This window comes from Hippopotamus amphibius, chromosome 4 (genome assembly GCF_030028045.1).
Source record: "Hippopotamus amphibius kiboko isolate mHipAmp2 chromosome 4, mHipAmp2.hap2, whole genome shotgun sequence".
Taxonomy (NCBI): Eukaryota; Metazoa; Chordata; class Mammalia; order Artiodactyla; family Hippopotamidae; genus Hippopotamus; species Hippopotamus amphibius.
In genome coordinates this window covers 92096913-92121775 of record NC_080189.1, presented here as the reverse complement: position 1 = coordinate 92121775, position 24863 = coordinate 92096913, and the positions used below count along the sequence as shown (strand labels likewise).

Sequence of the window (24863 nt, the reverse complement as noted above, 5' to 3'; positions counted from 1 at the left end):
ATTTTTCCTGTGAACTCTGAGTAATTTGATTTTACTCTGTTGAACATTTTTTGTCTTCTATTTTCTTGTATTGTATTCAATTTTAGCTCACGAATTGTAATCTTTCATCAGGGCTTCCACATTAAACATCTAGGGTGCACATCGTGATTTTGGACACCATGTCTATATGCAACAATCTTGTTTCTATATTAATATGCTCTCTTCATTTTAAAATAGCATATTTTTATCTTATTTTATCTCTATTATTTATTGCATTTTCATTTCTCATTGATGTCTAGCTTATTTAATTTTCCTTTTTATTTCATTTTCCCTTGTAAATTCTAATCTCCCCAAATATCTACTGTTTTCAGTTTTACATGAGCTTTTCTAGGCAGTGATCTATTAAATTATTTGAAATTTTAAAATAATTAGCTAGAAATAATCAAGAAAAGTTAGTTCATGTATAGCTTTTGTGCTACATTCTAACTTTGAAAGGTGACAGTTTCATATTTTAGCCCATTCCTCCCAGAATAAAGATGAAATGTAGTGATATGTTGATATTAATAGGCCTTATTACTCATTTAGGCTTCATTTATGTTTTAATTTGCATTAAGCCGCTCAAAACTTCAAGGATGTATTAAAAATTATACTTGGCCAGACACTCCAGAAATATTTGCAGCCTAACTTATAACTCCTTTTTGATTAAATAAAAACAAGTAATATGTCAACTAATGTTACTGAAGCCATATATATATATTCTGTTATACTTACTTATTTTGTAGTCTTCGATCTGCATGCACAATATGAAATCATAAAAGTAATAAACATCACTGCACCAACACTCATTAAGATAATTTCTGCCAGGCCAAGGAGGTTTATTTTTCCAGTCACTTGATTTCTGAACATCTCTGCCTTCTCATCACCAATGGTGCCAGTCTGTAATCAAGTTAACAGTTAGCATTATTTCAGTTGATTAGTGGAGCAAATTACTCAAAACTTTCCACTTATGTATCACTCTTTTTTTGAGACACTGCATAAGGGTTAGTCACCTTTATCTATAAGAGAAGCCAAGGGAAGTCTCTATGCATGTCAAAGAAGGCAATAAATGCCAAGATAGAATAGTTAGAAATATAATCTTCCTCGTTTGAAGCATATTATATAGCACTCTCCAATACACTGACTTCATTGATCTAAACGAAGGTCCTACTGAAATATTTTCCAGTTTTCCAAAAGTTGTTTCCTAGTGACAGAGGGAAATGGCAAGGGCCAACAGTTTCCTTCCTCTAAAAGCTTATGCAGTGCAGTTTCTAATTCTGTGGCTAACCAAATCCATGATTTGTACTAAAAATAACTAAAAATATCTTGTCAGGAACTCAGATAGACTGTGGATACCTACCCTTACCTGATCTTTATAAGCTTGGTTTGCTGTTACTAGCACTACAGTATTCACTTTGAGTTATTGGAGTTACATGTAGGCATGACCCTTTCCTAACGCATGCACTATGACAACAAAAAGCGTTTATTAGCTGTCTTATGAAAATAAATTATAGGAAGTACTTCATCTTTCTGAAATAACACTGGAAACTACCATAAATCTGTTATTTCTGTGTGGCTTGGTTCTCTCAAAATAAGTAATTATATAATTAATAATATATAAACTCACCCATATAGGTAATGGAAACACATACAACTTCAAATTCTATACATATGTATTCAGTTTTCAAACATCAAAAGCTTTTTCTATATACAAGGAAGTTTACAGTTTTTGGTGACTAATAGATCAAAATACTAACCTCATTGAGCCAAAGAATAGGCACCATATAATTCTGTTTCAGATTCTTTAATGCTCTGAAATATACATTGAAAATGATTATGAAAATATATACTAACTTATTACACATATATAACAGACGTGTTAGTAATTACTAGTGTAAATAAATATTTAGAAATTAGTTGCTCTTGCAATGTGCGAAGTTCCTTGATTTTTGTTCCCTGGAATGGATCTTTTAATTTTAATATGGCTGTTTCTCAGACATCATTCACTCTTATAAATCTTTTTAATACAGATTCCTAATTAGATTGCCTTTTTCTAAGTATATATTTTCCCTTTTGACGATTGATACCCAGGGAACTAAAATACCAATTTTAGAAAGAGTTGTCATGGAAATATTTGGACAGCTAGCAAAATGAGAAATGCCATCAAACACTAATTCCAGAATATGTGTAAATACCATTTCAATACACACTAGATATAATTCTGAATTACAGTTGAAAGTTATACACATTTAGTAATGATTTCATGATGTGAAGCCCAAGAGAAGTTGAAATTTTATATTATTTCCAGTTAATTTCATACATATACTCACTTTTTGACAAGAAAATACTAAAAAATCACAATGAACCTGTTCAGGAGACGCACCCAATTTTACGTGCCGGCTTCACCAGCATGTTGATCTGCATCCTTTTTGCAAATTGTAAAGTGAATCCAGTTATCTAAAAAGAGAACAAACTAATAATTACCAGCTTCCTTTAAATGATTCATTTATAGTATCCAAAACTTACTTTCACTGTTATGTAGACCCTAAGGTGAAACTGTAGTACTTGAAACTTGTGAAATTTATTAAATAACTAATTAGACATATTAAATATTATGTACATAACTTCATAATTACGTTTTATGTGTATACGCCTCTGTGTACACAGAAGTGTACACATATCCGTATATAAGAACACACAAACAGTTTCTTTGCGCAGCCTACTGTCAAGGTTTTAGTTAGATTTGTGATACTTCTCCGAACTGGTTTTGGGGAATCAACAACAACAGTAGCAGCAGTGAAACCTAGAACTCATGTGGTCAATTTAAGTCCTGAACTATATGTGGTCAAATATATGTACAGTCAGAACCCATGTGTCATCAGTATAATTACAATACTAGTTCTATCATTCTTTAAAATGAAACGTGACTAATAAAATTCTGGCATGTCATTTAACTTTTGAAAAGGAGAATATTAAAATAAAAAGTTGAGACTGTTACACTACAGGAAATTTAATAGGGTTTTCCCGATGCTAAGTATAATAGATATTGCCTGAAATGCACATATACTCGTAAAATCTCTTTTAATCCCTTGTAATCTACAGTGTCCCTTCATGTAAGCAATACTGGCAGTAAAGTATAAAAGGACAATAAAACTGTAGTTTATATCAAATTATTTTAAGCCAATTAGAATCATAACCATCATTGCTATTCCTGACCTATAAACAATTAAAAAGGATTATGAAGTTCCATATGCTGAAAAACTAAAATAGAATTACCTTGGCATTTCATAAGCAACAATAGGAAGAAACCAACATTAATTTCCTTAAAATAAGTGAGTAATTATATATACATACTCTATATAAAATAGATAACCAACAAGGACCTACTGTATAGCACAGGGAACTTTTATAATAAACTATAAGGGAAAAAAATCTGAAAACAATACACATATATATATAAATATAACTAAATCACTTTGCTGTACACCTGAAATTAACACAACCTTGTAAATCAGCTATACTTCAATAAAAATTGTGTAAGTAATTTGTCAAGATTGTGATGCAATAAATATGATCAATAAATGTGACTGACAGAAAGGAGAGAACTTAATTTTTGTTTCATTAAAAATAATAGTGGGGCTTCCCTGGTAGCACAGTGGTTAAGAATCCGCCTGCCAATACAGGGGAAGTGGATTCAAGCCCTGCCCCAGGAAGATCCCACATGCTGGGGAGCAACTAAGCCCGTGGGCCACAACTACCGAGCCTGCACTCTAGATCCCACAAGCCACATCTAATGAGTCCATGCTCTGCAACTACTGAAACCCACACACCTAGAGCCCATGCCCCACAACAAGAGAAGCCACTGCAATGAGAAGCCCACACACCACAACAGAGAGTAGCCCCCGCTCTCCACAACTACAGAAAGCCCATGTGCAGCAATGAAGACCCAAAACAGCCAATAAATAAAAATAAATAAATTTATAAAAAGAAATAGTAAACAAATCAGATCAGTAGTGTATTTGCTTACAGGTTCAACATCTAAGTATGTGCTGTGTTCTTCTTCATTTGGGCTTAAGCCTTCAATATGTTCTGCAATTTCAGGACTTGCATGTAGAAAATGAGGAAGTGAAATGTACACAGGTTTTCCTGAAAACAAGTTTCAAGAGACAATTGGGATAAATTGTTTTCATTTCACATAGCACTCAAAAGATTTCCTCAAAAATAAAGTTTTTTAAGTTAAAACAAATGCAGAGTTGGCTTTGAATACTAATTGGGGAATGAGGGTGAGGGAAATTATTACATCTGATCACTTTTGAGCAAAAGTAAAATATAAACTTCTGCATCATCCTACTAACCATTCAGTTGATGTCTGTCATTCACCCCTTAGGTGTTTATTTTCCATATGTAAAGCTTAGCTGCTGAACACAAAGTTACAGCCATATACCTTCATGTTTCAGGCAACAATATGCCTTTGGACTGAGAATTTATTTAGGAGGCTTTTCTTTCTTTATTCTTACCCTCTCCAATATGAAGAAGGTGAGCAAAATAAGATAGACTCCAAATTCCATGTTTGAGTCAATTCTTGTTTCAGAGATATCCTGAAATATACTTATTTTTATTTAACATTTTCTAGGGTAGAAAAAATTAGAAAAATGTCAGATGGTAAGTTGGGGTGCTCAAAGTATTCTGGAAATTATTTTCATTTACCCCAAATCTAAAAGGAGCACAGGGATTCTGCACAGCAAAGAAAACCATCAAAACATGAAAAGACTACCCATGTGATGGGAGAAAATATTTGCAAAACACATATCCCATAAGTGATTAACATCCAAAATATGCAAGGAATTCGCACAATTCAAGAAAATAACCCAATAAAAAAATGAGCAAAGGACCTAAAAAGACATTTTCCAAAGTAGCATAGGGAAATATCAGTAGGGTTTTACCTACTAATAACTAAGATTTGTAACACTGAAACAACTGGGACCTTGAAAGCAGTACAAAAATCAAAACAAATATCCTATCATCACCCTCACTTTCTGTCCTTATTGCTTTCTCACTTTTTATTTCTGGTGGAAAGGAATCCTGGGTGAAGTTTACATTTTAAAGAAAACTGCAAATTATGCCATGGATTGTGACATTGAGAACTTTTACTCACGTTCTTTGCATTTGCTAATATCTAGCACACCATATAAGGTACAATTTTTGGAGATGATTTTTTCTGTGCAGAAACAATAGTTGTCTGGGTTTTGAAGTGGAGATGCAAAAGCCCTGGATGGAAGAAGAAATCTATACACAGGGATTCCTTTCAGATTAATTTCGGCTCCAAACACAGCATGCAATGACCTAAACAAAGATAAGAAAGAGCTTCGTTCTGGGAATCTGAATTTCATTCTGGAGATTCTTTTTTTGTTATTTTTACATTTATATTATTTCCTTAAATTAGAAAAACTAGATATAATCTTGTTAGAATTCTTACTTAAGTCTTAGGGAAAATGTTCTTGTGATATTTTAAGACATACCAGAACTCAAAACCTGCGTGTGAGCTATTCTTACCTTCGTTTTCAAAAGTTTCTGAGAATAATATTTGCTTCTAAATTACCATGGAGTATTTATTGAAGACATGTCTCAGAGTTAGTTTCCTCTATAGATTAAATATTTCTATGACTCTCTCAAATCCTTTATTTGTGTCTAGTTTATATTAAATAAAAATAAATTTTCAATCTTCCACAACTTAATCCTGGAGAGAAAGGCCACTCACTTCCTGGTGTGTGTGCATGTGGTTTTGATATACATCTCCTATGCTCCATCATTTACCAAGTGTCCACCATAACCTTGGCAATGTACTGGAACTCAGGACATAATTTTTCTAACCCTCAGATAATTCTATGTGAAGAAATGCTGCTCTCTTCAATTTTACAGATAAAGAAAAGATTCAGAGATATTAAATGTTTGCCCACACCATACAGTGTTTAGAAACAGAGCTAGGATTCAAGCATACCTGTGTGGGTGCCAGTGCTTGTATGATAGCTACTGGGCATCATCAATTTGAAAAGATGCTATAGTGTCAGTAGAGCACATGAACACAGTTCTGTGACTGTGGTATCATCATCTTGGACATCCTTTTTTTTAAATTGAGGTGTAGTTGATTCACAATGTTCAGTTAGTTTTTGGTGTACAATAAATGATTCAAATGTGTGTGTATATATATATCCTTTTCCATTATAGGTTATTACAAGATAGTGAATACAGGTCGCTGTGCTATACACTAGGAACTTATTGTTTATCTGTTTTGTATATAGCAGTGTGTATATGTTAATCCCAAACTCCTAGTTTATCCATCTCCCACTTTCCCCTTTGGTAACCACAAGTTTGTTTTCTGTGTCTATGAGTTTGTTTTTGTTTTGTAAATAAGTTTATTTTTTTAGATTCCGCATATAAGTGATATTATATATTTGTCTTTGTCTTCCTTCACTTATGTGATAATCAGTAGGTTCATCCATCTTGCTGTAAATGTCATTTCATTCTTTTTATGGCTGAATAATATTCTAATATATATATATTAGATCTATATATACATATATATATATACCAGATCTTCTTTATTCATCTGTTGATGGACATTTAGGTTGCTTCCATATTTTGGCTATTATAAATAGTGCTCCAATGAACATTGGGGTGCATATGTCTTTTCTAATTAGAGTTTTTGTCTTTTCCAGATATATGTCCAGGAGTGAGATCACTGGTAACTGTATTTTTATTTTTTTAAGGAACCTCCATTCTGTTTTCCATAATTGCTGCACCAAGTTACATTTTCAGCAACTGTTTAGGAGGGTTCCCTTTTGTCCACATCCTCTTCAGCATTTATTATTTGTAAATGTTTTGACGATGGTCATTCTGGCTGGTGTGAGTTGATACCTCACTGCAGTTTTGATTTACATTTCTCTAATAATTTGCAGTGTTGAGCATCTTTTCACATCGCTGTTAATCATCTGTATGTTTTTGGATAAATGTCTGTTTAGGTCTTCTGCCCATTTTTTGATTGGGTTGTTTGTTTGTTTTGATATTGAACTGTATTAGCTCTTTGTATAACTTGGAAATTAGGCCCTTTGGGGTCACATTTGTTTGTGAATAATTTCTCCCAGTCTGTATGTTCTCTTTATATTTTGTTTATGGTTTCCTTTGCTGTGGAGAGCTTATAAATTTGATTAGGTCCTATCTGTTAATTTTTGCTTTTATTTCTATTTCTATTTGCTTCTATTTCCCAGTATTACTTGCTGAAGAGACTCTTTTCTTCATTGTATATTCTTGTCTTCTTTGTTGAAGATGAATTGTCCATAGATATATGGGCTTCTTTCTGGGCTCTCTCTTCTGTTCCATTGATCCTTAGGTCTGTTTTTCTGCCAATACCATGCTGTTTTGATTACTGTAGCTTTGTAGAATTGTCAGAACTCTGGGAGGATTATGCCTCCAGCTTTTTTCTTTTTCCTCAGGATTGCTTTGGCAATTCTGGGTCTTTTGTAGTTCCAGATAAATTTTATGATTATTTGTTCTATTTTTGTGAAGAATATCATTGGTAATTTTTTAGAGATCACATTAAATATGTAGATTTCTTTGGTTAGTGTGACCATTTTTACAATACAGTAAGTCCCCTACATACAAACTTTCAAGTTGTGAACTTTAAGAGATGTGAACGTACGTGCGCACATCCAATCACGTTGTTAATTCACATGTCTGGTGTATATTTTCACGTGCATGCATCCTCTCCAAGTGGTTGTGATTTTGTGTACTTTACTGTACAGCATTGTATAGAGTACAGTATACTGTACAGTATCTTTGTTTCAAGCCGAGGATGTCCGGAAGCAAGCATAAAAACAGCAGTGGTGTAGCTGGTACTACTTTACTTTTCAAGATACCATACTGTAAGATTAAAAATGTTTTATTTATTTTTTGCATTGGTTTTTTATGTATTATTTGTGTGAAAAGTATTGTAAACCTATTACAGTACAGTACTATATAGTCGATTGTGTTAGTTGGGTACCTAGGCTAACTTTTTAGGACTTACAAATAAATTGGACTTAATGAAAGTGCTCTCAGAATGGAACTCATTCATATGTAGGGGACTTACTGTATTAATTATTCCAAGCTAAGTGTATGAGATATATCCATTTATTTGAATCGTCTTCAGTTTCCTTCATCAATGTTTTATAAAACTATATCTCAGTGTAGGTCTTTCACTTCCTAGGTCAGATTTATTCCTAAGCATTTTTTGGATGCAATTTTAAAATGAATTTTTTTTTTTTTACTTTCTTGTTCTCATATTTTATTATTAGTGTAAAGAATGCAACAGATTTCTGTATGTTAATTTGTATCCTGCTACCTTGCTGATTTCATTTATCAATTCTAGTAGTTTTTGTGTGAAGTCTTTAGGGTTTTTCTATGTAAAGTATCATGTGATCTATATATAATGAATTTTACCTGTCCCCTTCCTATCTGGATACCTTTGATCCTTTTTCTTATCTGATTGCTGTGACAGTGACTTCCAATACTATGGTGAATAGAAGTGGTGACAGTGGGTATCCTTGTCTTGTTCCAGAATTTAGCAGGAAGACTTTCAGCTTTTCATTGTTGGCTTTAGGTTTGTAATAAATAGCTTTTGTTATGCTGAGATATGTTCCCTGTGTATCCACTTTAGTGAGAATTTTTATCATGAATGGGTGTTGAATTTTATCAGATGCTTTTTCTGTATCTATTGAGATAATCATATCTATTGTGCTAATCATTTTGACTTTTCTTCTGTTGATGTGGTGTATCTCATTGATTGCATATGCTGAACTATCCTTGTGACCCTGGGATGAATCCAACTTGATCATAGTGTATGATCCTTTTATATATTGTCGGATTAGGTTTGCTGATATTTTATTCAGGATTTTTGTATCTATATTCATCAAAAATATTGGCCCGTCATTTTCTTTTTTGGTGATGTCTTTGTCTGGTTTTGTTATCAGGGTGGAGGTGGATTTATAGAATAACTTTGGGAGCATTCCCTCCTCTTCAGTGTTGGGAAGAGTTTGAGAAGGATTGGTATAAATTCTTCTTTGTATGTTTGCTAGAGTTTCTAGTGAAGCCATCTGGTTGTCCTGGACTTCTGCTTGCAGGGAGATTTTTTTTGTTGATGTTGTTTGTTTTATTACAGATTCTATTTCACTTCTAGTTATCAGTCTGTTCAAATGATCTATTTCTTCTTGATTCAGTTTTGGTGGGCTGTATGTTTCTAGAAACTTGTCCATTTCTTCTTGCTTATTCAATTTGTTGGCATTTAATTGTTCACAGTATTCTCTTATGATTTTTTGTATTTCTATGGTGTCAGTTATTTCTCCTTGTACCTTTGTTATTTTGTTTGAGTCCTCTCTCTTCTTGGTGAGCTTGGGCAGAATTTTATTGATTTTGTTTATCCATTCACAACATCAGCTCTTGGTTTTATTTTTTCTATTACTTTTTTCCCCCAGGTTTAAGAAAAATTTTAAAAATCTTTATTTGATAAATTCCAATGTAGTTACTCTGAAGAAAAAAAAAAAAAAACTAAACAGATATCCTAAATGGAAAATCACTGTTTATCAATAAAAAGTTTTTAAAAATCTGTCAAGATTGATTTCTTACAAGAGCAGCAGCATTCATATGGCAAAGATTCTGCTCTTTTTCTCTCATATCAGATGATTAAGGTATATAGAATATTACTACACCTTGAAAAAAGATACTAATTGAATGGATGAAATATTATCACCAAAGATCAATCACATTATAAGGCATGATTAATTTTAAGAAATCTGAAATTTAAAGAAAGCATTAAATTTCCTTTACTATTTCTGTCTTGTATCCACAAAAGGGGAAAATATAGTTAAAACTAAATAAGCAAACAAAGGAAAAAGTTGGGAATACAGAGTAATATGTCAGGAAAAAAATTTTTTAATTAATTAATTGGCTATGTTGGATCTTCGTTACTTGTGTGGACTTTCTCTAGTTGTGGAGAGTGTGGGCTACTCCTTATTGCAGTGCACAGGTTTCTTATTGCCGTGGCTTCTCTTGTTGCAGAGCACAGGCTCTATGCGCATGGGCTTTGGTAGTTGTGGCACATGGGCTCAGCAGTTGTGGCTCATGGGCTCTAGAGTACAGGCTCAGTAGTTGTGGCCCACGGGATTAGCTGCTCCGCAGCACGTGGGATCTTCCCAGACCAGGGATTGAACCCTTGTCCCCTGCATTGGCAGGCGGATTCTTAACCACTGCACCACCAGGGAAGCCCCAGGAAAAATATTTTAAGAGAGCCTGGGTAATCAATTTTCTTGTTGCTGTAACCACTACCACCTTCTCCTAATATCAAAGCAAAATTATACAAATAATTATGTGATATAAAAATGGAAGTTCTCTTAGGATCAGTTTACACTGTGGGTCAATAATATATGCAACATGTGCGATGAAACGGAATTCCTTTCATATCTTCCCTGTGATCACGGGCATAGTCCCATAAGTAATAATCCAGAAGAATGGAATTGATCTCTCCACTAGTTTTTTCACCCTTTTTTTCAATAAGTTCCAGAAGATAATCCCGGATCAGCTCAACACACCAAAGTGAACACCCTCTGATTTCCACCTCTTGCCTATTCCCATATGAAAGCATTTCTCCTTTGAGAAGCTTCTACAGTAGTTCATCAGAGTATTTCAGGGCTCCCAGGTAAAGAAGAACCTGAGGTAATCTATAGTCAGCAAACATGGTGATACTGGAGATGTCCTTAAAGCAGCCGTCTCCTTTTCCCTCTAATACACTCCACGTATCTGCCACGAGAATTTGGGCCCGTTTGTAAAAAGAAATTCTTTTCCCCTCAAACTGATTCACATCTCTGTAAGAAGGAAAGCTTTCAGCTACCAGGTGCAATAACTTCTGAGCACTTTTATCACTTTTTCAGACACAATTAAGAAAAGAACCTTCAAATTTCTCAAGCAGAATTTTCCCAGTTTCATTAAGAATCCTTTGCCTCTCTTCTATCAAAGGCATGGGGACGTCTGTGTCAGAACAGAGTATATGCTGAACCTCATCCAGGGTCACTGTGGCATAGTACGAAGCACTAGTTATTGGTATCCCTTTGTCCAGGGCTCTGTTGACCGTGGCGCATAGGGACCAGTACCCAGTGTACATCTTCCCCCCGTACCCCACCAGACATTTGTGCTCGTCACTCTCCAACCAGAAGGAGAAGTTGAGTGTGTCTATGACGAACACCCAGTTAATGGCGGCCTCGTCGGCCACCCTGGGGTTCAGCTCGTGAAGGGCCTTCCAGCCCCCCACGTGCAGCTCGGGCCCCACGGCCTTGGCCAGCAGCAGCTTGGCCACCCTCCGCACGCCTCCGCCGTCAATGAACACATCTCGACTATTCTCAGCAATGAACTTTGTGGACTCCCTGGGAGTCAGAAGTCCATCCATCCCACCCCTCCCCTGTGGAAAGGGACCTGATGCTTTCGCCCGCTGGCTGGCCAAACTCTCTTCCCTTTCTAGCTGGGGCAAGGGCCAGGGTCCCCTACGACTCTCCCTCCCTTCCCACCACGGGATCGCCGCCCTAAAAGGCTCCTGCCCTCTCAGACAGGCTAGGAGAACCAACTGGCCCCGGATGCCAGACCCCCTAGAGCCCCACACGCACCACCGGGAAACTGTGCAGACTGCTGGGCCCTTTCTATTACTTTTTAATCACTATTTTATTTATTTCCTCTCTGATCTTTATTATTTCCTTCCTTCTGTGGACTTTAGGCTTTGTTCTTCTTTTTCTAATTCTTTTAAGTGTTAAGTTAGTTTATTTGAGATTTCTCTTGTTTTTTGAGGAAGACCTGTTTTGCTATAAACTTCCCTCTTATGACTGCATTTGCTGCATCCCAATTTGTATGGTTGTATTTTCATCATCATTTGTATCAAGGTATTTTTAATTTTCTCTTTGATTTCATCATTGACCCATTGTTTTTTAGTAGCATGTTGTTTAAACTCCATGTAATCATTTGTTCCTCATTTCTCATTCTGTGGTTGATTTCTAGTTTCATGCCATGTGGTCAGAAAAGATGCTTGAAATAATTTCTAATATCTTAAATTTATTGAGGCTTATTTTGTGCCCTAGTATGTGGTCTATCCTAGAGAATATCCCATGTGCACTTGAAAAGAATGTGTAGTCTGGTTGTTTTTGAGTGTAATGTTCTGAAAATATCAATTAACTCTAACTGTTCTATTGTGTCATTTAGGATCTCTGTTGCCTTATTGATTTTTGTATGAACAGTCTGTCCATTGATGTCTGTAAGGATGCTGTGTGCACACTGAGAATAAGGCTGCTGTGGCAGGGCCACAACCCACCATTTTACTAGTTTAGTAAAAGAAAACAAACGTTCTTGTTTAGAAATGAAAAAGAAGAAAATGATTTGCATTATGCAAAATGTCCTTCTACAACCTTTAATTTTTTTGACTTAATAAATAAAATATGAATTCCATACTGTATTTATTAATACATCAAGAAAAACTTCCCTAAATGTATTTTGTTTTTCTCAAATAATATGATTTTTAATTATGAGCTTGTAAGTCTGTGTTTTGTCACTTGGGGAAAGAGTTCTCACTTACAGAAATATATCAGTTTCTTTGTCTTACCTGCAAATGTCAGAGGCAAAGAATTGTAACACCTGGGTCTTCTCAATGAAAGGGGGAAATGAGGCTGCATCTGTTTAAAATTAAGCCAGTGGCAAGGAATTAGGTGAAATATGAATCCTAGAAAAATCTGGAAATCTTGATTCCAGCATAGTTAAGAGAAACATAATGCAAACTGTACATATTAAATTCTCTGGTAACCACATTTTAAAAATAAGTATCAGGTATATTTTATCTAATCCACCATATCCAAAATATCATTTTAACATGTAATCAATATAAAAATTAACAAATCTCAAGATCTAGTGTGTACTTACAGCCTATTTCAGTTTGTACTAGCCACATTTCAGATGCTTAATTGTGACACATGGCTAGTAGCTACTGTATTCAACAAGTCTATATACTACACACATTCACTGGTATCCATTCAAATTAAATTTTAAAAATGAAAGTTTAAAAAAATGGCAAAACCACATGTTGTTAAAACTGTGATTGTTTTTTGAAATCCCCACCCTATCTGTAGAGTATCACTTTTCTTACCTTGAGGTTCATTTAGAACTCCTGTTTGGTAATGCTGTTCTTACTTTTAATAGTGATTCATTCATCTAATGGCTGATTAGTGTTTTTTAAATCATTTATTGAAGTTCTCTCACTAAACAGAATTTCCTGAAAATGGTTGGAAAAATGTACACATCAAACTAAAAAGGGTACTTGTTGGGTTTACTGCATCTCTACTATGGGTATGATCCATGCCACACACTGGATATGAGAAGAAATAGCTAGATAATTCCTCCATTTTCTCCACAAATGGCCAAAATGAGCCACCACTGAATGTGTTTGTTCAAAACAGTAAGACCCATCCTTCAATTATGGGTACCACACTCCTTTTCTGGTAACTGCATTAACCTTGTGATCTTATTACATTTTACTTACACTCTTGTGGTAAGTGAAATACAACAGAAGATCACAATGAACTGGATCCTGATGTTGAGAGAATAGGATATTGAAGCTTAGCTTAAACTCCCCACATAGGTCCCTAAATGGGCATGGCCTACAACTGCCTTCCCAGCACCTTAGCCATAAAAGAAAATAATGCATTGAAAAGCTTTAAAAAGTCATTTGAAATATCATTGAAGATTATGTCATAATGACACCAGCAATTACCATGGGTCATGATCATAAGATAGCTGATATTAGTAGGGCTCATTTGTTAATATATTCAAATGTAAATCATTATTTTCAGTTTGTCTCTTTAAGTTTGTTGAAGAAGGTAGAGAAAGTACTTCTAAATCATGGTTAAAACTCCCTGGAACCTTTTCCGTTTCATTTGTCTCTTTTCCTAGTGCTGTAACCAAGAATCTCTCTCACAGGGATACCATCAGAGTCTTCTGGCTTGTTCAGTCTACCTTGGCTCCTAGTTTATTTTACATCTATTTTCTTCTCAGATACTTTTAACTTCATGTTTGATGCTCATGTGTTTATGTTATTGTCATTAATAAATCCTTTACCTCCTTTTTAAAACTTCTTTACTTCTTAGTTTTGGAGAAAAATGTTTAATATTTTTTTTTCTTAAACCCATAAAGAGTCCTTTACTATTTAGGAGAAGCACAGTATGTTTCTCTCTGTATCTAAGGATACAGTGTGAAGTTTATGGTTATGAAATTACTAGAGATAGTGGTATTGGGACACTTCCCAATTTATTGGCAGAAGTGAACTGCTTAGGGATTTCTTCACCCAATCCCATGACTCAAAGCATTACAAAACAAACTCAACAGTGGCTTTACTGTTTTTTTCTAGAAGAGAGTGTTAAAAAATTAAACAAACATGCAAAACTCAACAATACCTTTGGAAAAGTCAACATTCCCCATTTTTGCTTTTTATTCCCTATCTTTTACATAACTTTGTATTTAACATTTTTTACCTTCATTGTATAACTTTCCTATAAAATATGGCCTCACCAGCTTTGTAAACATTATTCTCTGTTTCTCCTTCTTAGCAGCTGAGAACTCACCTCATGGTATTTCATTCCCATTGCTTTTTACAATCTTAATTCTTAAACTAATAGATATATATGTACTTTGCTTTACTTTAAGGAGAATAAGCTGGATCGAAACACACTCTAAGCACATAATACTTTCTTCCTAACTCTAATTCAGAATGTTCATTTTTGTGTACATTTTTCCTGGTTAGTAACCTTGTTTTTGTTGCTGCTGTTCTTTTCTCTCTTTCTTATCATCTTCTTCAAAATAAATGGCTCTGCTTGCAAGTTCACTGATTCTAGCTCAGCTTGAAATTTTTGGAGGTATGTCTTACCTTTTGTAATTATCTTGATATTTTAATTGTTTCAATTTTAAATTATTATCTATACACTGTTTACAAAAGATGTGAACAGTAACCACTCTAAGATTTTCTAACCCTTTACTTCTTTGATCAGGAAACTGTTCATTAAGTTTGTACAAAGCAAAAGTTTCTCCAGGAATGCATTGAGGCTCATCCTCAATGGTTAATCTTGAGAAATTCCATCACATTAGGCAGACATTCACTAAGCTTATATAAGAATAGAGACTCTGAATTATGTTATAGGGATATAAAGATAGGTAAATGCATACCCACAAACCCCAGAACATTGTAGGTATGGAGGTGGATTTGTGGGAGAGAGAAGTTGGTTTCACTGTGATTATTACCACAGAACAAATGCCCTTACCTGTACCATTAATCATGTCACAATAACTTGGCCAATAGGAGAGAGTCCTTAGGAATAAAAAAAAAAAAAAAGATCATTCTCATTTCATGAGCACTTTTCTCATATCACTTTATCTATTATGATTCAGCACTTGTGCTAAAATAATGTTGATTAGACTAGATGTGACAAATGCTAAGTTTAAGAAATGTTGTAAATCATTTGATCCATGTTTTGTTTGGAGTTTCCATTTTTTTGAGATAAATGAAGTATCTGAAACTATTAAGTGATCAGATTATAAAATAAAAACTGCCAAATGTTGTGAGTTAGAAACAGCACTGAACAGAAACAGTTCTGCAAAAAGAAAACTGAGAAACATTTATCAGATATTAGATGTTTTAGGGGAAAGTTTTTTTCCAATGGAAGAAATGGATTAATTCGTAGTATGTTGCTTTCAAATTGAATAGGAGGAAGATACTAAATGGATAACTGATGTAAACTGGGTATGAAGGAGTAGAGGGGAGTGTGGAGGAGGAAAGAGAAGATGTTGGCTCAGTAGAGATTGGAAACGTAGTTAATGAATTTATACTTTTTTAACTCTTGCATGAACTGGCATTAAAGTAGGACAGTTTATTAATTTATACTCTGGTATCTACTTAGGATATATCTATCAATATATGTATATTTGGAAATAATAAAAACAAGAGTAGTGATAGTTTCTCTGCACACTCAGCCACTTTTTGGTGATGGAAAATGGGTTTTTCACTACTCCTAACGTCCAGTAGGATGTCAGGGCAAGTTGTTGCTTTCTGAAACAGAACAAGCTATTAATCATGCTCAGTCTTGCCATGATCAGTTAAATTAACCTTCTCATAATCTTAAACTCTCCTCAAAACCTCTCTGTAATATGGAAATAGAGGAAAAGCTCACTTTCCTCGACATTCAGTGATGTGATTCCCCGAAATGCTCATTCTATAAAAAATACTTTTCTATAAAAAATAGGTGACTGTGGACTCTGTAGAAGATAAAAGACTACACAAGTGGCTGTTTAACTGCTTTAAGCAATTTTTGGATAGGAACTCAGTGTGAGTCAATGGTTACTTAATAAAAATATTTCATCTCTTTTGATTTTAATATTCTATGCCAGAAAGTCACTGATCTAAACCTCATTTTAACTTTAAGGAGAAAAGGCTTTCTCCATTAATATTTATTAGGGATCTTCCTATTTTAGACATATGATGAATTAGGTATACTCCAGATAAACAGGCAGGAGCTAGGAAAAAGTAGGAAATCATGGCTGCATGAACATATCTCATTCTCCTACTACTTCACAGGAGGTGTGCTCTTTATTTTCAAGTTTAATGTGTCAATTTTAGAACCTGAAATACTAATTCCATTTTTGCATTGATAAAGGTTTAGAAAATCTGAGTTATCAATATAGAAAATTATTTCAAGAACATTTTGAAGGGGAAAGTCCTGAAAGCACTGGCGTGGATTCACTGAGCTTCTGTCTCATGGCAGTTAGTCACGTTACTGGACTGAACAATTGTTACACTCCACGCTCAGTGTAAAAAGAGAAAAAAACATCCAGTAACATACACTTTTCAACCTGCTAGACACTGAGTTGATGTGTTGATTTCCTTCCTTTCATTTGTGGTTACGTAATTGTATGAGTGCCTGATAGCGCTGGCTGTGCAGCAGAGAAGGACGTAGTCCCTTTAGATTTCTTTATGTAAGAGACCCTGCGCAGAAAGGTCAGCCCTCAAGAGGGGCTGATGCTCAGCAGCTATGCGCTAGTGTGGCCAGTCGTCACAACTAAAGGGTTGATGCCTGGCAGAACGGGAGTTTCTAGGGCTGAGATAGGGCAGGTCTGTTCCATAGGTTGGTGCCTGTGCCTTAGCAGTTGTTAAATAGGTTTCTTGCCTGCCTTAGACTATGCTTGTCTGTCTGTCTGTCTGTCTGTCTCTCACACACACAGACACAGACACACACACACTTTGCCTGGATACTTACTTTTTGCCTTTATATGTGTCAATTATGGCAACTTTGCTTATGTCGTCCTTTCCATTGAAAACCTTATAAACGCCATCTGCAGTATTGTTGTACTGAAAAGATACATGCAAGAAGAAATTACTTCTAGAACAAGCCGTATTTTCCAAGTTATAAAATATGTAATTAATTCACTCTTGCATTTTCTCAAACACTGGTTGTTTACAATTATTTTATGTGATTTGAAATATATATGCAGTAAAATTTTAAAATTATTGGTCTTTAACATTTTAAAAAGATGGAATATAAAAGGTGCCTAGAAGTAAGTACTAGATGCTGAGCAAAGGAAGAAAACAAACATCAGAAGCTGACATGATCCAACCCCAGCACTCTGTCGTAATTAAGCCAGAAAGGCCATTGTGATTACGACTCCTATTAGACTGAGGTGAGGGGATAGTGCACAAAGCCTGTGAGAACAATGACAGATTTTTACACGTCTTCTCAATGTTATTATATCTAATAAGTGGTTACTAAAGATTAGGTATATAAAATTAAAAACAGAATTGGCCAAGGAAAAGTGAGTAGTTAAATAATAGTAACTGAATTTATTTTCCCTTAATGTTTTCTTAGTTGATATATATAACCTTGCAATCCTAAAAACCATCTACAGTAATGTAAGAATAATGAACTGGAGATATAACTAATGTCACATATAATGCCAAGTGAAATCATAGTCAAAATTTCAATTAAGAAGTCAGATTGTCCTATTTATAACTTTAAACAATAAGGTGCAACTAAGTACATCATAAAATTCACGTTTTTCTTAATCTCCAAACTGCCATTTCATGACTTTCATTGATTATGGAAATTCTTATGAATTAATTCTATAAAAATATGACATTGTTGATATATCAATCTCATTGTATACAATTTTGGCTAACTTTTAAATATTCATTACAACAAACTTGTAAGATATCTAGAGAAGGAAGAATGACATGATGAATATATTTAACATAAATAAATTAAAATGTGGCGTTAAATTTGATATTTTTTAGATGGGAAATCAAAACCAAAAACAGTGCTCAAAGCCTTACAAGCTTACAATCTAATTTTGGACAGTTGTATATTTATCAAAGAGTGGAAACTTGATTAAATGTCAGTTTCTCAATTTTAAATTTAATTGTTAAAAAAATAAATGTCATTGTTAAAATCAGATAAATTTTCCCAACTAGGAAAGCTAAATCCATGTGAGATGGAGACTTAAAAAACTTAGAATATGTATTCCGAGATTAGAAATAGGGTTAACACACTAAATGATAAAATTATGAACTGCCAGTGCCATTATATTTATCCAATTAAAGTCTAACAATATCAATATTCATATTTGGTACTCACAGGATAAAACACACCAACTGTAGTAGGAACAGGGTATGGAACCAAACTCAAGAATGGATCCTTATAGCCCCACAAGAATTCTTTCAAAGTTCTCTTTTGAAACATAGAGGATTTTGATTTTTGGATAAAGCTATTGATTATTATTTGAACAAATGCATTTGGATAGAGTTGGGGTGCAACCTATAAAAAAAAAAATCACTGTTTAAGACACCAATTGCAGTATCAGATTTTTAACAAGAAAAGGACAAATAGTACACTTAAGTTTAATAAAACAACCTTCAACTGTAGCTTTAAAATGACTGCCAAATCTTGCCAGGACTGAAAGTGTATTGCGTCTTCATCTCTGAATGATTACATTTCTCTGCCTCAGTGTGAGGCACAGGAAGAAGACGTTCAAAGTTAAATCCTACTTTTTAAAAATGATACACTTTAAGTGGTCTTCTCAATTCAGCTGATTATTCTACGATCTTGTCATCTTTCCAAAGAACCGTAATGCAAAATAATGCCGTAAGAACATATTTTCATAAAAAATGACAGAATAAATAATATCTAATGATAGTTCTAATCTTGAGATTAATTACAGTGGATTCTTAGAGTATTTCAAAACCAATAATTTTGCTATTTGTCTACTCACTGCCACAGCCAGATTGAGAACAGTGAAAGTGTCATTCTCAGTTCCAACTGATAGTGAAGGTTCAAAGATGGCACCATTGGGCTGGAGGAAAGAGACCGTGTGGGTCTCAGAGTCCTGGGTTATATTTTGCTTGGCTAGATAACGAACTCTGAAAAACAGAAGTAAATAAACTCAAAATAATTGTTTCAAGTGAACATTGCCTCAAATGCCGTTCATTCATGCAACAAGTAATTTTTGAGTATGTAGACGATGGCAGAAATTAGGCTAAACAAGTAGGTTACAATGATAAACAAGCCAATGCTGAATCTCTAGCAAATTAAAGTAGAGGAATCTTAGATGTGCATAGCAGGGGAGAAAGAATATCTGTTATTATAGGTATTTACACAGAGTCTGTGGGAAAACACAGAACAGGTACAAACCCAGGCTTGGTGTGGTTGTGGTGGGGATAATGGACAAGATACAATTCCACCTAAGTGGTCTGAGTGACAAGGAGAAGTTTAATTAGGTAAAATAGGGTAGAAAATAGCCTGTATAAGATTAAGAAGTAAGAACCTGGTGAAATTTTAGATATGCAGATGTTTTACTGTGATTGGTTTACAGAGTTAGAGTAAGGAGAGTGGGGGAAATAAAACCACTAAAATAAACAAGATTACAAACATAAAAGGGTTGTATCCTATACTCAGATATTTAGTTTTTTATCCTGAGGGTCAGGAAGAAACAGTAGAGAGGTTGAAGGAAGGTAACAGTAAGAGCATGTTTTCTTATATTAGAAAGACTGTTCAAAGGGCACACACAGCCTTTCCAGCACAGGCTTTTTCATAATTTCCAGTATTTCAATGAGGATTAAAGATAACTAATGGAACATAATTTCTACTTTACAGATTAATTCCCCTCCATCACTGTCCTACATATTGTATACTTAGTTCTAAGCTCCTGGTTCTAACATCTCTAGACAAAGAACCAACTACTTTTTAGGAATGTGGTGAAGGGTGGTTGTTATGGAAAAAAAATCTTTTGCACTTAAAAGATATTTACTGAGATGAAATAAGGTATACATTGCACTATCATGTATTTGAATGTCTATTATTTGAAGCTATAATAGTTATCTGTTATTATCTAACTAAGATAAGACTGAAAAAAAGTGGGACTGGAATGTATAAAACATAACAAACCAAAAAAGTCACACAGTTCAATCAGGTGTAACACCTGTAGGGTAGGTATTTATAAATGTTTTTAATCCCCAACCACAGTGCCTGGTACTTGGTAAGTTCTAGACACAATTTTTTTGAATGAATGAATTAATGTCTCACATTATCTCAAAAGAGAATTCAAAAAAAGATAGAAATACATTTACTTTTAATATAATTTCTTCAGAGCTTTATTATTTATTCTTGGAGTACTGTAGACATACAAAGAAAATAAAAATCTGAAACAGCAGCCAGGACAGTCTATTACTAGTCAAATGCTCTTTTCTCTTAGATAATTGTATTTTAAACTTATGTTACACATTATTAACATTTAAAATTAAAATACTCTAATTTTCAGGAATATTTATGTGTATATAATAATTGCGATAATAGCAAAATAATTGTGAGCCAATGCTAGTTTACTTAGTTGTACTTACAACACTATACCAGTAGATGGCACTCACTAAGAGAAAAATCCTTTAAACTGAGGCCTGTGTTGAGAATGCACTTTTAAAAGGAGAATATAGGGGATGTGGGGATATATGTATAAATACAGCTGATTTACTTTGTTGTACAGCAAAAACTGGCACAACAATGTAAAGCAATTATATTCCAATAAAGAGCTTAAAAAAAAAGAGAATATAAGCGTTCAGCTTTTGGTTTAAAAATTAGAATAGAGTGAATTTCTTGGTGGTCCAGTGGTTAGGACTCCATGCTTCCACCGCAGGGGGCATGGGTTCAATCTCTGATCGGGGAATTAAGATCTTGTAAGCTGTGCAGGATGCAACCAAAGGAAAAAAAAATAGAATATATACAGGTTTTAGAAAGCGTTTGTTTGTTTGTAATTTTTATTGGAACATAGTTGATTTACAATGTTGTGTTAGTTTCAGGTGTACAGCAAAATGCATTATTTATACATATACATATATCCACTCTTTTTTAGATTCTTTTTCTTTATAGGCTATTACAGAGTATTGGGTAGAGTTCCCTTAGGTATACAGTGGGTCATTATTAGTTATCTATTTTGTATATAGTAGTGTGTATATGTCAACCCCAATCTCCCAATTTATCCCTCCCCCAACCTTTACTCCTTGGTAACCGGAAGTTTGTTTTCTACATCTGTGACTCTATTTCTGTTTTGTAGAAAAGTTCATTTGTACCCTATTTTAAGATTCCACAAATGATATCATATGATATTTGTCTGTCTAATTTAACTCAGTATGACAATCTCTAAGTCCATCCATGTTTCTGCAAATGGCATTATTTGGTTCCTTTTTTATGGGTGAGTAATATTCCATTGTATATATGTACCATGTCTTCTTTATCCATTCCTCTGTTGATGGGCATTTAGGTTGCTTCCATGTCTAAGCTATTGTAAATAGTGCTGTGGTGAACATTGGGGTGCATGTATCTTTTAGAATTATGGTTTTCTTAGATATATGCCCAGGATTGGAATTGCTGGATCATATGGTAGCTCTATTTTTAGTTTTTTAAGGAACCTCCATATGTTCTCCATAGTGGCTGTATCAATTTACATTCCCATCAATAGTGTAGGAGGGTTCCCTTTTCTCCACACCCTCTCCAGCATTTATTGTTTGTAGATTTTTTGATGGTGGCCATTCTGACAGATGTGAGGGGGTACCTCATTGTAGTTTTGATTTGCATTTCTATTAGTGATGTAGAGCATCTTTTCATGTGCCTCTTGGCCATCTGTATGTCTTCCTTGGAGACATGTCTATTTAGGTCTTCCACCCATTTTTTGATTGGGTGCTTTGTGTTTTTTTTTTTTTTTAATTGAGCTGCATGAGCTGTTTGTATGCTTTGGAGATTAGTCCCTTGTTGGTTGCTTCATTTGCAAATATTTTCTCCATTTTGAAGGTTGTCTTTTTGTTTTGTTTATGGTTTCCTTTGCTGTGCAAAAGTTTTTTAAGTTTAATTAGGTCCCATTTGTTTATTTTTGTTTTTATTTTCATTACTCTGGGAGGTGGATCAAAAAAGATCTTGCTGTGGTTTATGTCAAAGAGTGTTCTTGTCTATGTTTTCCTGTAAGAATTTTATAGTATCTTGCCTTACATTTAGGTTTTTAATCCATTTTGAATTTATTTCTGTGTATGGTATTAGGAAGTGTTCTAATTTCATTTTTTAACATGTAGTTTCCCCTGCACCACTTGTTGAAGAGACTGTCTTTTCTCCATTGTATATTTTTGCCTCCTTATCATAGATTAGGTGACCATAGGTGCATGGGTTTATCTCTGAACTCTCTGTGCTGTGCCTTTAAGCTATATTTCTCTTTTTGTGCCAGTACCATACTGTTTTTACTACTGTAGATATGTAGTATAGTCTGAAGTCAGGGAGCCTGATTTCTCCAGCTCTTTCTTTCTCAAGATTGCTTGGCTATTCGAGGTCTTTTGTGTTTCCATACAAATTGTAAAATTTGTATTAGTAAGGTCAAAGGGAGGAATCTGCTTCAGATTTTGCTTTCTCTGTACTCCTGCCAAAGCAAAGTAATTACAAAAAAAATTTATGTTGGATCCGAGAATACTCTGAAAGAGTTACTGGGACTTCATATAAATGGTGTAGGTTGAGATATATATATATATATACACACACATGCACACACACACACACACATACACATATATATATAATCAAGATCTCTATCCAGGTAGTTTCATACTTTGACACCTTGTCAAAGTTTCATCAAGCTCACTTTAGCAGCCAAAGCCAAATAGGCCTGTGGCTCTGTTTGAGGAGGGACATCCTCCTCCACTTCCAATTTCGACCAAGTTCAGAGTATAATTGATGGGGAGGCAGGTTCACCTAAACACATGGAAGACTCTCAAAATATTAATTTTTTCTGAAAGGTAACCAGTCATTTTGCCATTATTTAAGGCATCCAGGCAGACACTAAGGACTCTGTTTTGTTGACATCATGAGACAAGATAACTCATAGTTGATCATAAATTCCTTTAACATTGTTATATAACTAGGAGTTTATTGCTTACATACTTTAGCTGCAAATCCAATTTCTCTTCTCCAATCCTCCCTTCATTGCTTCTCCAAGTAAATCAATTATATCTAACCCACCCCCCTTTCACCCCTTAGAAAGATAGGTTAAAGCCTCTAAGAATAAAATTTATATTAACTGTCACCTATCAGAGCAGGACTAGGACAGGATTCAATATTATGTTTATGTTTTCCCATACCCCAATTAATATCCTTAAAAGTAAAAACATAACCCCTTGCAAACAAGTAAAAAGTTAAAAAATGTGATGAGTTCTCAAATTCTAACAAATATTCTCTTTTCTCACACATATTCAGCTCTCTGCGTGTGATATTTATTTATTAACTGATTAATTTTAACATTTACCCTATTGTATTGTATAAAGTACCAATGCAATACAAGCATCTACTGTCCAAAAATATCCATATTTCCAAATAACATTATGTGGTGTAACCCACAGTCTCTACCGAAGCATTGTGAATAACCCGTGCCTTTACATTTTACAGTCCATTTATAGCTGCTGTGAAAAGTGTGATAACAGATGAAGAAAAAACAATAAAGCTAACTATGAAAACACTTTTCCAAACATATACAGCTTACAGTCGAACCCCAATAGGAAAAGTCAAATAACCATATTTGAGGTAGTATCTCTAAAATGCAGGCTCTGTGATAAAAAGCTAAAGGCACATAAAAATATATTTTAACTTTAAAAATAACTTAGTTACAGTAATCCTTTGTGTATTACTAACATGTTGCTGACAGTCAAAATTTCACGATATAGAGATAATATATAGGGATATATAAGAGCTACAAGCAAATCCCCAAAACCCATCAAGTTGTTCAAGTGTAAAAACAGAGAAAATTTTTTTACACTGAAGAATTTGCTATGGTGAACCCAAACAATGTAATACAGAAAGGAGTCTAGAAAACAGGCTTAGGTGTTATACAAATTATGACTTCCTCTTGCTCAGAAAATGCCAAAGTACTGTAAAGGTTCTTAATGTGACTGGCACAGCCCTTCATAGTTACATAGTGCCAGCCATGACCAAGCCAGATTTCTGACCTGTCTGGAAACAAAAGATGTGAGCTGTACATCAGCATTATTTTTTACCTAGTATGCCCTATTTACAAAAATGGGTTCTGACTTTCTTCCTCTCTCTTTCAGGACAGTTTTTTTTTTTTTTTTTTTTTTTTTTTTTATAGCTGTTTTTGCAAACAGGGATACTTGGTAAAAAATATTTTGTTGGAACGTTATTTTAGAAAATCCATCATGTAATGGCAAGTATAGTCAGTGA

The 24863-nt window shown here is 34.3% G+C and overlaps 1 protein-coding gene and 1 pseudogene across 1 annotated transcript in view; both read right to left on the bottom strand.

The window, feature by feature from the left end:
- LOC130852256 (platelet glycoprotein 4-like) overlaps positions 1–24863 on the bottom strand; it is a 53541-nt gene that overhangs the window by 2735 nt on the left and 25943 nt on the right. Inside the window, exons 5-14 of the mRNA XM_057733142.1 lie at positions 19378–19525; positions 18744–18923; positions 17373–17464; positions 15384–15430; positions 12683–12752; positions 5171–5358; positions 4043–4161; positions 2399–2472; positions 1773–1827; positions 751–915 (exon numbers count right to left, since the gene is read on the bottom strand). Coding sequence (XP_057589125.1) covers positions 751–915; positions 1773–1827; positions 2399–2472; positions 4043–4161; positions 5171–5358; positions 12683–12752; positions 15384–15430; positions 17373–17464; positions 18744–18923; positions 19378–19525 — 1138 coding nt within the window. The remainder of the gene's footprint in view (positions 1–750; positions 916–1772; positions 1828–2398; positions 2473–4042; positions 4162–5170; positions 5359–12682; positions 12753–15383; positions 15431–17372; positions 17465–18743; positions 18924–19377; positions 19526–24863) is intronic.
- Positions 10382–11485, bottom strand: LOC130852257 (queuosine salvage protein-like; annotated as a pseudogene).